At 45.7% G+C, this 15,695-nt stretch overlaps 1 protein-coding gene across 1 annotated transcript in view; it reads right to left on the bottom strand.

Annotated features, from left to right (window-relative positions):
* Positions 1 to 15,695, bottom strand: part of LOC115105094 (neuropilin-1a) — a 79,700-nt gene that overhangs the window by 48,631 nt on the left and 15,374 nt on the right. The window contains 1 exon segment of the mRNA XM_029626695.2: positions 6,314 to 6,495. Coding sequence (XP_029482555.2) covers positions 6,314 to 6,495 — 182 coding nt within the window.

Here is a 15,695-nt window from a genome sequence, read left to right as displayed (position 1 = left end):
TAATTTATGACGGGTGTTGAGACGAGCAGCAGCCTCAAAAACACAGTGTTATGACGGGTGTTGAGACGAGCAGCAGCCTCAAAAACACAGTGTTATGACGGGTGTTGAGACGAGCAGCAGCCTCAAAAACCAGTGTTATGACAAAAGCAGCCTCAAAAACACAGGGTTATGACGGGTGTTGAGACGAGCAGCAGCCTCAAAAACACAGTGTTATGACGGGCAGCCTCAAAAACACAGTGTTGGACGGTGTTGAGCAGACTCAAAAACACAGTGTTATGACGGGTGTTGGACGAGCAGCAGACTCAAAAACACAGTGTTATGACGGGTGTTGAGACGAGCTGCAGCCTCAAAAACACAGTGTTATGACGGGTGTTGGACGAGCAGCAGCCTCAAAAACACAGTGTTATGACGGGTGTTGAGACGAGCTGCAGCCTCAAAAACACAGTGTTATGACGGGTGTTGAGACGAGCAGCAGCCTCAAAAACACAGTGTTGTGACGGGTGTTGAGACGAGCTGCAGCCTCAAAAACACAGTGTTATGACGGGTGTTGAGACGAGCAGCAGCCTCAAAAACACAGTGTTGTGACGGGTGTTGGACGAGTTGCAGCCTCAAAAACACAGTGGCTAGACCCCAAATGGCATCCTATTCCCTAAGGTCTAAAGTAGTGCACTATGTAGAGTTTATTTAACAGGTAAAAGTCACAACTTGTTAAATATATTCTAACCTCAAGTCCCAAAGTGCTAAGGATTTACGTTTCGTGTCAAAATCTTCAACGTACCCAAATCTTTACCAATCAACCAATCCCTATCCCAGTCTGTTGTCCCCACATGCATCAAGATGGCCACCATTGTTCCTGTTCCCAAGAAAGCTAGGGTAACTGAACTAAATGACTATCGCACCGTAGCATTTACTTCTGACATCATGAAGTGCTTTGAGAGACTAGTCATGGATCATATCACCTCCACCCTACCTGACACCCTAGACCCACTCCAATTTGCTTACCGCCCCAATAGGTCCAGTGACGATGCAATCGCCATCACACTGCACACTGTCCTAACCCATCTGGACGAGAGGAATACCTATGTAAGAATGCTGTTCATTGACTACAGCTCAGCATTTAACACCATAGTACCCTCGAAACTCGTCATTAAGCTCGAGACCCTGGGTCTCGACCCCGCCCTGTGCAACTGGGTCCTGGACTTTCTGAGGGGCCGCCCCCAGGTGGTGAAGGTAGCAAACAACATCTCCACCCCACTGATCCTCAACACTGGAGCCCCACAAGGATGCATTCTCAGCCCTCTCCTGTGCTACCTGTTCACCCTTGACAGCGTGGCCATGCATACTTCCAACTCAATCATCAAGTTTGCAGACGACACTAAAGTGGTAGGCCTGATTCCCAACACCGACGAGACGGCCTACAGGGAGGTGAGGGCCTTGGAGCGTGGTGTCAGGAAAATAACCTCTCACTCAACGTCAACAAAACAAAGGAGATGATCGTGGACTTCAGGAAACAGCAGAGGGAGCACCCACCTATCCACATCGACGGGACAGGACTGGAGAAGGTGGAAAGTTTTAAGTTCCTCTGCGTACACATCACGGACAAACTGAAATGGTCCACCCACAGCGACAGTGTTTTGAAGAAGGCGCAGCAGCGCCTCTTCAACCCCAGGAGGCTGAAGAAATTTGGCTTGTCATCTAAAACACTCACAAACTTTTACAGATGCACAATCGAGAGCATCCTGTCAGGCTGTATCACCGCCTGGTACGGAAATTGCACCGCCCTCAACCGCAAGGTTCTCCAGAGGGTAGTGTGGTCTGCACAACGCAACACCGGAGGCAAACTACCTGCCCTCCAGGACACCTACAGCACCTGATGTCACAGGAAGGCCAACAAGATCATAGAGGACAACAACCACCCGAGCCACTGCCAGTTCACCCCGCTATCATCCAGAAGGCGAGGTCAGTACAGATGCATCAAAGCTGGAACCGAGAGACTGAAAAACAGCTTCTATCTCAAGGCCATCAGACTGTTAACAGCCATCACTAACATAGAGTGGCTGATGCCAACATACAGACTCAAATCTCTGGCCACTTAAATAAACAGACTTAATAAAGATATCACTACTCACTTGAAATAACGCCACTTTAATCATGTTTACATAGAGGTATCATTAGTCACTATAAATAACGCCACTTTAATCATGTTTACATATCCTACATGACTCATCTCATATGTATATACTGTATTCTACACCATCTACTGCATCTTGCCTATGCCGTTCGGCCATCGCTCATCCATATATTTATATGTACATATTCTTAGTCATCCCTTTACATTTGTGTGTATTTGTGTGTACACATAAAGGTAGTTGTTGTGAATTTGTTAGATTACTTGTTAGAATTTACGGCATAGTCGAAACTAGAAGCACAAGCATTTCGCTACACTCGCATTAACATCTGCTAACCATGTGTATGTGACCAATAAAATGTGATTTGATTTGAAATACGATTTCAACAGCCGACTTGGGGCCTCTTTCAACATGCTTGTCCCCTCATACATTTTCCCTTAGGCTAGGTTTGTCTATTTAGCATTTCAAAATGTTTCTTTAGACGGTGAAAGGAGACTGCTGTAATACCGTGTGGCTAATCATTGGTTAACACGGCGACATGGCACATGCCTTTAACATGACTGCCTCTCTCTCCCTCCTTCCCTGCCTGGTCAGGATTATTATGGACCGGGGCCTTAATGTCCGGAGGTGCTGTTCTAAGTCTGCTGAGCAAATCCCTGCTGCATATTTTCCATGTGTCGATCTGGTTGATAATTAGCCCAGTCCGCCTAGTAACTAGCTACTTCTGGGTGGACGTTTCCTCGCCTGTAGCTACACTGATAGAAGGGTTAACGGGCAGTGGACAATTACTCTTTGGACACATAATCAAATGTTAACCTGAAGCTACAGCTGGGTGTGTGTGTCATTCATTCAAACAAAAACGCACACGCACACTCTCTCTCTTTTTGACGCACTGACAGGCATTTAGCATGTCAACATGCTTATGACATAATTTCCTACTATATTGACAGTGAGGGATGAGACAGAGCACCAATGAGGGGCCTTAAGCATAAAGAGAGAGTTTGAGTCTAAAGTTTCTATGGGGTGTGTGCCAGTGCCAGATGTGACCTGTGCCTATGAGAGCGCTCACGAGATGAAAGCTGAATGGTCCACGTGCCCTGCATCAGTCTCCCCCTCTCCCTCACCTCTCCTCATTCCCTCCTTCTCTCCTGGGAGTTGACACAGGTGTCCTCGTAAAAAGCGCTCGCAGAGCAGGAACATGATAAACGGCTCTGGGGAGTGAAATGCGGAATGATGGGGCTTTTCACTTAAAGGCAGGGCAGATAACCTCCCTCATCCCCTCCTCTCCCCTCCTTCCCATTCCCCTTTTCTCCACTCTTCAAATTCCATCACAGTGAGCAGCATCAGGGAGAGGGGGAGGAGGGATGGAGGGAGGAACAGTGGCATGATCCCTGCCTCTCTCCCCCTCTCTCTCCCCCTCTCTCTCTTTCTCTCTCTCTTTGCCCACTTCAATGGGCCCGGCGCCAGGCTTGATGTGGCTCTGAGAGTTACAAATTGCAGAGCTGTTAACCAGAAGCATATGGCTTCTTTCAGAAGGAGAGGGACCTTTTCTGAGACACTTGAGGAAGACTTTAAGTGAGACAAGATGACAGGATAAACATAAAGGCTTCTAGTCAGGAAGGATGGCCTGTTTGTCTTCTGAAATCCGGCCCGTACCATTTGGCCTAAACGGGTGGTGGTGGGAACTTGGAGGAGTTAGCTGTGTCTTAGTTTCGGTGACCCTAGTGCACTCCAGCAATAGACAACATAAGCTGGACTTGTCTGTCTGTCTGTCTGTCTGTCTGTCTGTCTGTCTGTCTGTCTGTCTGTCTGTCTCTCTCTCTTTGTCTCTGTCACTCTCTCTCTCTCTCTCTCTCTTTGTCTCTCTCTCTTTGTCTCTGTCACTCTCTCTCTTTCTCTATCTCTCTCTCTCTCTCTCTCTCCCTCCCTCTGTGGAGCGAGGCCGACAATTTACTGCCCATAAAAGAAATAGCCCGGGCTAATTAAGATCCCTTGATTGAAAAACCAGTGTGTGTGTGTGAGAGAGATGTGGAGGACTACAAACAACCTGTTTTCCCCCCCAATTATACATTCCTCTGCTCTGTTGATTGCACTGCTGATGAAAGCCAGGGCCGCGCTCCAGGTTCCTCACAGAGAGTCTAGGTGTCTATGCACGTGTATGTACCCTGTTTCTCATCTGACCTTGACCCCTCATTTACCTCTGAAAGAACACAGCCCCCATTGCCTGAAGCTGCCCTCTAGTACTGTACAGATACGGCAATATTCCTCAATTCAGGCTAATTAAGATGCACGGCTTTCCTTGCATTACTTCCCCAACGCTATCTCAACATCTGTGTATCGTGAAGTTTACATGTGTTGGCCAACACAAATCTGCTGACGCTTATCTGGCTAATACCATCCCGGTGTTGATATGCTTACCTAATCAACGAGCTGGCTGCTCTCTAAACCAAAGGATGGAGGCTAATGGTCCGTTCCAAATGGAGCAGAGCCCTATTGGCCCTTTTCAAAGGTAGTGCACTAAATAGGGAATAGGGTGCAATATGGGACGGAACATAAGCCTCCATCCTTTGGTTTAGAGACCAGCCAGCTCGTTGATTAGGTAAGCGTATCAACACCGGGGTGGTATTAGCCAGATAGCCAACACAAATCTGCTGATGCTAACACATGTAAACTTTTATTTATTAGGATCCCCATTAGCCGACACAAATGGCGACAGCAAGTCTTACTAGAGTCCGACACATTTGGTTTAATTGATCTCAGAGCCACCGCCTTGGCGGCAACCGGCTCTGCTGTAGTCAAAACACAACGCTGGTTTCAAAGCTAAACAAGCTTCTGTTGCCTGGCTGCCACAGAAGAACCGGCCCGGTCCTGACGGCACAACCATGATGCCAGCTTTACAGGGGATGGTCCTGGAGCAAAACATCCCACCAAGACTACAGCATCCTGGGTAGGCTCCAGTAGGCTCCAATAGGACATATTCCCCTCTCAGTGAAAACACATCTGGATATCAATATGATATATTTCTCCATATCGCAACGCCCTGCATTCAGCACTTCTTCCCCCCATCCCTCGTAGCCCAGGGGCCCTAACCCAGCTCGTTTCTAATCAGTCCTTTTAATGGATGAGACTGGGAAACACCTCCTCAGAGGAATGTGGTGTGTACAATTGAACTGCCTCATCAACAGGGAATGCTGCACTTCACTCAAGTGTGGGGAGATGTGTGTGAGGCAGCTGGCGTGTGGGCGCATTAACATCAGATCATGAGGGACACACACGCACGGATACACACACATACCCTACCCCTACACACACACACACTTCAGAGATTAAAAAGAGGGCCCTGTCAGGGCTTCCATCTTCTCTGAGTGTCTGGGTCATCCCATAGACTGGCTGAGGGTTAATTAATCAGAGTGGAGTCTGCTCTCTGTTGCACCTGTCTGTGTCCTCCCTCTCTCCCAATACTCAATGGAAATCCTTTCCCCAGCCCTCCATAAACACAGGAAGACAAGGCAACAACAGGAAGCTCTGCCTCTTGTGTGGTCTTCAGATAAGGAGGAAGAACATCCCATGATAGTATTGGTGAAAACAAGACGGAGATTGTATTGTTGAGGAAGGAACTTCTTCAGGGTTTTTTGACGACAGCTGAATATATGAATTTGAATTTAGCCTATCAGAAACAGGAAACCATTGATGACTCACCCTCTCCACTTAACCATGATGATGTGGAGTCACGTAAACCGAGGAAGAGGACATTTCTCAGTCTGGATGAACAAGAATCATCATATGTCTATGACTACAGTGCGTCTCAGAAGTACTGCAAGAAACATTCAGTTGCTACAGATTATTTATGGAGAATATTTGTGTTGGTATTTATTAAGGTTCCCGATTAGCTGCTGCCAATTAAGGCACATGGTGAACATTATTAATCCGTTTGTGTGGAGACATATTGTTTAGCATATGTAATACCTTGATGCATTAAAGCAGCAGGACTAAATGACAAACAAACCAGGAAACGAGTAGAAACATCCTCTTTATGCTAATTATACTCGTGATTAGACGTCTCGGCCTCCTATGTATCATCCCTCTTCTCCAAAGCGACGTCCCGAGCTGTGTGTGTGTGTGTGCGCGTGATGAGATTTTGTGATTGCGTGTGTGTGTTTTTCATTCACTTGGTCTCCTCTCACCTGTTTTGAAGACCTCATAGCGGATGGAGAAGCCTGCTCCATGGGTCTCGTAGTCGGACACAAACTTGATGTAGAGCTGGTTCCCAGAAGACACCACGGGTGACGGGGCGATCTTCCCACAGTACTTCCCCACCAGCTGACCATTCTCATCCACGCCGTCACGCACCTCCACATAGTCATACCTGGACAAAGGAAAAAGAAGAATCTGTCACATGTTGGATTGGGTAGGTATAATACACACACACACACACACACACACACACACACACATACACACAACTAGTTGGAAATGATGGACCAACAACCAAGTTTATGTTTTGATAGTTGCTCCTCCCTAATGCAGAGAAAACATGCTGCAGTAGTAATGAGATCGACAGGATAAACCCAGGAACAGGCGGGCAGGTTCATATTCTCTCCACGTGGCACAGCTCCACGTTGTTAGATAATGCAGACACTGCAGAGATTCTAGAACAATGACTCCCAGCTGTACTAAGTCTAGGTTTACATAACGCTGTTCTGGTGAAGCTGAGAGTGTGTGTTAGGGATGGTCTTCTCCCTGGTAAAGGGACAGATGCCTAAAGAGAGAAGTGTGTGTGGGATTATATTTATTATATCTGTGTGTATGTGTGTGTGTGTGTGTGTGTGTGTGTGTGTGTGTGTGTGTGTGTGTGTGTGTTATACTCCTCGAAGGTACAGTGAGACCATCAGACACAGGTGAAAATGCAATCAGGCGGCAGCCACGTGCGCACGCTCCAAAGCCTACTAAAATGGCATTTCAGACGCAGGGCTATTGACGTGAGGAACTGGCTAATTGAGTCAGCATGAAGCTTTAAGACCAGGGAGGAAAGCGCCTTCCGAATACGAATGGGTAGCAACGGGAGCCAGGCCACACACACACATTGTGTGTGAATAACATAAGATGGAGTGAGTCAAGGCAATCTGAATCTGAGCAATGGGTGGTCTGAATGAACACAGCCTAAGGTGATCTAGACTGATAAACAAAGTGTGTGTGTGTGTGTGTGTGTGTGTGTGTGTGTGTGTGTGTGTGTGTGTGTGTGTGTGTGTTTATGCCTATGCGTGTATGCATGTGCTGGATAGATACATACTCCATACTTTGTTTTCATTGTGATTGACAGACAGAGTGCAGTAAGGGGAGCTGTGTGGGTTCAGGTTACCATGGTATTTAATCACCCATAACGCCCATTCCCAATGAATTCAGCTCGGTGGGGCACTTATCTAATGTATTCCTGCTCAAACCTCATGACCTGCTGTCTTCTCCCTCCAATCCTCCTTCTCATTACTGTCAACTATTAAAAACACATAACCTAGACCCAGCTACTTAGTGCATCCGTACACCCACCGCTAGCTGGCGCAACCGCGCACCCCCGCACACTTCGCTAAAATATGTGCCTCCTAGGCTCTAGAAAGAGTCTGCTTTCTCCGTTTGGCTACACCCCGATCCCCAAATGACTGTCAATACACTTTCACTTCAACAAGTGAAGGTAGGTCAATTCACTAAATGCTTATGGTATTTGCACAATAGATGACTCAGGCTACGCTCTGAGTGATGGATTGGAATAGGGGGCTATCCCTCGGGTGGAAGGAGACAAGTATCCACATGATCCACCCTCCACCCCCCTCAAATGGTTTCTTTCGCCTGCTTTGAATTACACTTAAATGGGGGTATTTGGGAAATGTTAAGGAAGGCGCCACGGGCGACACAGGAGAGGGGGGGGGGGCACACACTGGATCATTAGAAAGTGCTTATGGCAACCTGCAGCTTATCAAGATATGATCTCAGAAAGAGGTCATATCTACTGTAAGCCATATGTTTCTGTGGTGGGGTGTACAGCTTTGTTCAGTATCCCCTTCTGCAATATTGGGCTCTCCTCTCTCTGCAGACTCGGAGAGTCGGACCTTTCCATTCCACAGCTCACAGCACAGAGGGCATCGATCTGTTCTGTTGTGTTCTGTCTATAATTCACCTCTCTTACTCTGGTACATCATCGGAAGCCTCAGAAGACCTCATAAAGACGGCGATGTGGGAGAGAGGATGTAGACGGAGGGATGGAGAGACAGAGGAGTTGAATGAACGAGGGAATGTGGGATAACGCGCCCTGGGGGCTTTCTGTCTGCTTACGAGGCAAAACAAAAAGAGTTCTTCATTGCTTCAACAATGTCTGGCCCTGGGCCTTCTGTTAGCCGGGTGGTTGTGTTTCAGCAGGTCTATAGGCACCGCTATGATCTGATCTGAGAGCAGTGGTTCTGTGGCCTAGCCCAAGCTGTTGTCATCTGGAAGTCATTATAGGATCGTTTGCAAGGCTGGACAACGCAAAGCCTCAGAACAACTTTCGATTGACAGACATATTAACCTTGTACTGCAATGGGTTAAATCCGGGTCACACAGAGTGATTCTTGGTAGTCTTATACAAATCTACCTTGAAACAAAAGTATACACCTCACACACATGGTTATGGGCTTAAACATGTCAGATATAGAGTTGAGTTTGCATCCCAATATTACACTTTATATACATCACAGAAGACTGAAATATAACAAAACTGTTTGACATAGAAACACTGCATTTTCAGTGTGTTAAAAAAAAAAATCTTTATGAAATTATGTGTGTGTGTGTGTGTGTGTGTGTGTGTGTGTGTGTGTGTGTTTGGGAGCCCTCTGAAGTGAGGGAGGTCCGTTAACAACAACCATAATGCCTGACCCAAAGACCCCGGACAGACAGATGCCCTTAGAAGGGAATACCGTTCTCATCCAAACACAGAGGCGGTGGCCTACTTTTTAAGCTTGGCCTGTCCTCCAGCTGCCCTCGATTCATCATTTCATTTCAAACTCTCCTCAGGCTCCACAAAGTTAAATTTGGACCCCCCCCCCCAACAGAGACAGTATAATAATTTGTTACGTTACATGTTGTCCTTTTCCCTTATAGACAGTAGGATCCAGCTGAATCATGCCCCAGCTATAACATTTCATTCATCTGTCTGCTCCACTCCAGCCTGGATGTGCCTCCCACAACACTAACAGTGAAAATGGTCTGCCAATCCAGAGGGGAAATTAAAAGCAAAAAAGGGATGAATCTAATTCTCCCCGACCATCGCTTCAGCGCCTCCAAATGTATTACCCTGCCTTCTTACTGCGGGGAGCGAGAGAAAGCAATCCTGCTGTGTCAAACGGGAACATTAACCCACCTCACACAACCCAAGAGGAGGCGATGAACCACAGGCTAACAATATAACACAGTTTAAACTGCCTTCAGCTTTCCCTTTTAGAAATGATGATCTCTCTAGCTCTATATAAAAAAAAAGCATATGATGTGGTTATGATAGATGGGATATGATCCTGGTTAATAAGGAATAATGTTATAAAGCGCTGTTAAATCTTGATACAATCGGTTATAGTTCTTTAATCAGGCCCATTTAGAAACATAAGTCCATGACCGAGTAGAAAGCTATAAAACAAATGTACAAATATTCTTCTATATTCTTTCCCCTGGTAGAACTGTGTCACAGCAAACTGTCAAATATTACGTCCGAAATGGCAGCCAAATCCCTACAGTGCATAGTGCACTACTTTTGACCAGGGCACATGGGGCAATAGGGAATAGGGTGCCTTTTGGGATGCACTCCAAGTCTGTTCTCTAGTGTTTCTTTTTCTAGAAACATGTCACCTCCAAACACGACAAAAACAACTCTCAGGGTTAAAACTAACTAAAGTGGTCCAAACAACAGAACTGAGCTGGGAGGCCTATAGTCTGCGTCCTAAATGGCATCCTTTTCCCTATATAGTGCACCAGTAGCCTATGGGGTACAAAAGTAGTGCACTACACAGTGAATGGTGAATAGGGTGTGATTTGGGACGCAGCCTCAGAGAGTTCTAGATGGGATTTACAGGTAAAGCCTGTTGTCAGCTGTCCAAAAATCTGCGCTCTGAGATCTAAAATTCTGCTCAGGTGCTAGCGAGACGTCAGGGCTAACAAACTGTCACTCAGGACTGGAGCATCACATCATTACTGTTTCTACAAGGAGGCCGCCGTCCTTCTTTTTCCGAGCGTGAAGGGGACGTACCTCACCAGGTCAGATGGACTGTGCTTACAGCTTTCCTCCAGCATGTCACATTCATTAACCCACAACTATAATAATAGTCTCACCCAACCTCTTTCCCCCTCTCCTCCCCTCCTCCCTCCTCAGGTCTGTAATGAACTAACTGTCAGTTGCTGAGTCTGACAGACAAGGAAGGAACAGGGTGGGCAGCAACAGACTCTACATTTAAACGTCCGACTCCGTCTCACACTAATCGAGTTATTAACTTTGTGATTTCAGACTGCCGAGTAGCCAGGGTAGGAAAGACCCACAGTTCACTGAGCTGAAATGGAAACTTGGACGTGAGACATCAAGGGTGTCTCAAGCAATCAGTGGCTTTTTATAGCTTCTTACTCCAACAGTCCTGCATTCAGCCAACGGGAGAGAGTCAGGACAGATTAGTGCCTAACCAAGTCCCCTTAGAACCGGTGTGTGTCTGTGAGTGAGGGAGTGTGTGTGTGTGCGTATGTGTGTGTGTGTGCATGGGAATGTGTGTGTGTGTGTGTGTGCATGGGAATGTGTGTGTGTGCGTGTGTGTGTGTGTGTGTGTGTGCGTGCGTGTGTGTGTGTGTGTGTGTGTGTGTGTGTGTGTGTGTGTGGGGGAGGGAGGGATCCACCGGGAGGGAGGAGGGACCCACCCAGTGGTGGGTCCCACCACCATCACCACCATTCTGAAGAATGATTAGAACCGAAGTGTTTAGAAGTGGGCTAAGGAGGGGAGAGCGGAGGAGAGCTTCTCATTTGGCCCTTATACCATACCACATGTCTGTATAAGATCCTCCCTACACAAAGTCCTCCACAGCTGCATCCATCAAGGCTTTTGCGTGTCACTCGTTCTGGCGAGCCTCGCTTGGATCAGCCCGGCCCAGCTCATTGCAAAGCCCAGCCAATGTCATATTTTTAGATGTGACTGGTTGGTTTTGATTTTTGAGGCTGCTTCTGCAATTACCATTATCATTGGTGGATAAAGTATATCATTATCAGATCATTATCTTGATGGATATATCATTATCAGATCGTTGTCATTGGTGAATGACATTGTTGAGAGATCCTGCATGCGTTCTACCCAACAATTAGTTGAATACATTTGGGTATTTAGACCCAATTATTGCATCTCAACACAACACAATGCACCTTCATTAGGAAATATGAGAGAGAGAGAGCAGACAGAATGTGGAGAGAAGGTAGTTAGCCTTAGGGGGTCGCTATCTGCTAAACTTGGCGTTGGCTCACGCTAGGGTAGAGGAAAGTATGTGGGGGAGGGGGAGAAAGACAGCTAGAGGAATAGAACCAACCACAAAAGCGAAGGTCTGTAAACCTCATGTCCTTGTCGTATGTGCAAGGCTTTGTACTGTTTGCTGTTTTAGCTTCTCGTAAACTACGAGGTGTGTTCAGCTTACACACTTTCTCCCTAGGCCCTACAGAAAGCCCAGAAGACCAAAACAGATCAGTACCATATTTCTGTAGCACATCTGCTGTTATGAGCTCACCAGATCATTACACACACAAACCGTGAGCCGTGACAAGTCACGATAACGTGATTATACATGGTTTGCTGTAAGACTAAAAGGAACTCCAGTTGGACTGTGGAGTGAGATTTCAAGGAAAACTCCACCCAAAAATGATATTTTGGTATTTGTTCCATTAGTCCATTGGTGATATAGTCCCCAACATTTTTTTCGGGTCAGCAATCAAGTTTGCAAGATACAGAACTTTCAAAATACAGAAATACAGCCGGTTTGATAAAGGAATTTTCGACCAGTCGTTCCACTAGTCATAAATCAATCATTGGATAAACTTCAACTTCAACTTGATCTAATTGCTTAATGTGTAGAGCTCTTTTTGGAGACACGCTCAAAGGCTAGCTAAATGCCGACAAACAGAAAACCTAGAATTCCATTTCACCCTGGAATCTATTTCCTTTCACTGTCTATTCATGGGGTTAAACATTTAATGGAAGCAATAATTGTGGTAGTGATGCGAGAAACTGTTAAAGTGCTGGTATTTTGCACTCATTACGATCCCTTCATTTTCCATAAAACATCTTGTTATCATGAATAAAACAGGGATGGATAACCACAATTAATTAGAGAATCGCCCTGGGCAGAATGGAAATATGCATTTAGCACTTTTCCCTTTCCAAGTCAGCTCCTGAAATGAAATACCATGCATATTTGTAGAAGAACATGTTTATGAATATTCAGGTAGTCACATTGCTGTTACTGAATATCCAAGCAGATTGTTTTCTAGGAAATGCTTTATAACATTAACTCGGGGTCGGGTGACAGTGAATAAGCAACTACATTACTCAACAATCCCCACGTACTGAAGTCTTGCCTCATGTCTTGCAACATGGCCTACAGTGCCTTGCAAAAGTATTTAATTTAAAAACTGACAAGTCACCCCCTTTGCTATGAAGCCCCTAAATAAGATCTGGTGCAACCAATTACCTTCAGAAGTCACATAATTAGTTAAATAAAGTCCACCTGTGTGCAATCTAAGTGTCACATGATCTCTCACATGATCTCAGTATATATACACCTGTTCTGAAAGGCCCCAGAATCTGCAACACCACTAAGCAAGGGGCACCACCAAGCAAGCAGCACTATGAAGACCAAGGAGCTCTCCAAACAGGTCAGGGACAAAGTTGTGGAGAAGTACAGATCAGGGTTGGGTTATAAAAAAATATCTGAAACTTTGAACATCCCACGGAGCACCATTAAATCCATTATATAAAAAAGGGAAAGAATATAGCACCACAACAAACCTGCCAAGAGAGGGCCGCCCACCAAACTCACTGACCAGGCAAGGGGGGCATTAAATCAGAGAGGCAACAAAGAGACCAAAGATAACCCCGAAGGAGCTGCAAAGCTCCACAGCGGAGATTGGAGTATCTGTCCATAGGACCACTTTAAGCCGTACACTCCACAGAGCTGGGCTTTACGGAAGAGTGGCCAGAAGAAAATAAGCAAACATGTTTGGTGTTCGCCAAGAGGCACGTGGGAGACTCCCCAAACATATGGAAGAAGATACTCTGGTCAGATGAGACTAAAATTGACCTTTTTGGCCATCAAGGAAAACACTATGTCTGGCGCAAACCCAACACTTCTCATCACCATTCCCACAGTGAAGCATGGTGGTGGCAGCATCATGCTGTGGGGATGTTTTTCATCAGCATGGACTGGGAAACTGGTCAGAATTGAAGGAATGATGGATGGGGATAAATACAGGAAATCTGTTTCAGTCTTCCAGAGATTTTATTTAATATTTATTTTACCAGGTAAGTTGACTGAGAACACATTCTCATTTGCAGCAACAACCTGGGAAATAGTTACAGGGGAGTGGAGGGGGATGAATGAGCCAATTGTAAACTGGGGATTATTAGTTGACTGTGATGGTTTGAGGGCCAGATTGGGAATTTAGCCAGGACACCAGGGTTAACACCCCTACTCTTACAATAGGTGCCATGGGATCTTTAATGACCTCAGAGAGTCAGGACATCCCATCCGAAAGACAGCACCCTACACAGGGCAGTGTCCCAAATCACTGGGATATTGTTTAGACCAGAGGAAAGTGTGCCTCCTACTGGGCCTCCAACACCACTTCCAGCAGCATCTGGTCTCCCATCCAGGAACTGACCAGGACCAACCCTGCTTAGCTTCAGAAGCAAGCCAGCAGTGGTATGTAGGGTGGTATGCTGCTGGCATAAATTTGAGAATGGGACGGAGGTTCACCTTCCAGCAGGACAATGACCCTAAGTATAATGCTAAAGAAAAAATCAAGTGGTTTAAGGGGAAACATTTAAATGTCTTGAAATGGCCTAGTCAAAGCCCAGACCTCGAATGTCTTATGACTTAAAGATTGCTGTACACCAGTGGAACTCATCCAACTTGAAGGAGCTGGAGCAGGTTTGCCTTGAAGAATGGGCAAAAATCCCAGTGGCTAGATGTGCCAAGCTTATAGAAACATACCCCAAGCGACTTGCAGCTGTAATTGCCTCAAAAGGTGGCTCTACAAAGTATTGACTTTGGGGGGTGAATAGTTATGCGTGATCGAGTTTTCCGTTTTTGTGTCTTATTTCTGGTTTGTTTCACAAGAAAAAATATTTCGCATCTTCAAAGTGTTGTTGTGTAAATCAAATGTTACAACCCCCCCCTCCAAAATACATTTTAATTCCCGGTTGTAAGGCAACAAAATAGGAAAAATGCCAAGGGGGGTGAATACTTTCGCAAGCCACTGTATACTGTACCTTACAAACAAAACCTTGGATAAATTCCACAACAGAGTAACTAGCAACCTTGTAAAAACAGAGAGAGAGAGAGAGAGCAGATTGGAAATTGGACAAGAAAAGTAAGAAGGAAGAGTGGATAAAATAAGACGATAAGGTAGAAACAGACAGTAGCAGAGTAGCAGGTCCTCATATTGTCTGTGTCAGTGAGCCATTTCTGGGGCTATTACTGAGAGGACAGCTCCCATTTGTCCCACCTTGATATCTGAGAGGGCTGTGATAACAGAGAAAGGAGAGGAAAGAAGAGGAGAGGAGAGGAGAGGAGAAGAGTAGAGGGGGCTATACTGCAGCACGGTTTAGATCAGGGCTGGATCTAGCCTTTTGGGGGCCCTAAATAGGATTTGGTTGGGGGCTACCCTGCCAAAACATTTTAGTGGTCCCCCTCTTGACGGCGGATGTGAGTTTTAAGGTTAATTTCTTTTAATTCTAAAACATTTTCCACGGAGCGTAGAGAAAATGTTGCAGTTTTAAAGCACGTTTTCTGCAATTCTACACATTTTGCCATTAGACTGCGAGAAAATGTAACAATTTTATGTACAAAATTCATGCAATTCTACAAATTTTACCATGGGGCACAGATATTTTTTTCTTCCGTTTTACAGCTAATTTCCTGCACTTTTATTACACATTTTGCCATGACTTATGCCATCTTAATTTGATATCTGAGTGAGAATGACTAACAGAATCAATGTGGGCCCCCTGGAGGCCAGGGACCTGGGCCCATGCCCTGAGTGCTCGGTCAGTTTTCAGCCATGATTACTACAAGTTTAGATAGCTGGCTAGACTAACTACCAATCCAAAATTTTTTAACTGACATGGCTAATTGATTGACTGTCAGTGACTGACATTACAAGAGAAAAACTGTTGAATGATGCACAATCAAATGTCAAAATTGCACCTGTTGTATTCTACATTTCTGACTCTCGATTGTAAATTCGGACCCCGACAGTTCCTAGGGCCATTGTTACAACAATGACAAGTCAAGGGTGATAAAAGGGTA

Source organism: Oncorhynchus nerka, linkage group LG22 (genome assembly GCF_034236695.1).
Source record: "Oncorhynchus nerka isolate Pitt River linkage group LG22, Oner_Uvic_2.0, whole genome shotgun sequence".
Lineage (NCBI taxonomy): Eukaryota > Metazoa > Chordata > Actinopteri > Salmoniformes > Salmonidae > Oncorhynchus > Oncorhynchus nerka.
The sequence above is the reverse complement of the archived record's forward strand: the minus strand, read 5'-3'. Positions and strand labels throughout refer to the sequence as shown.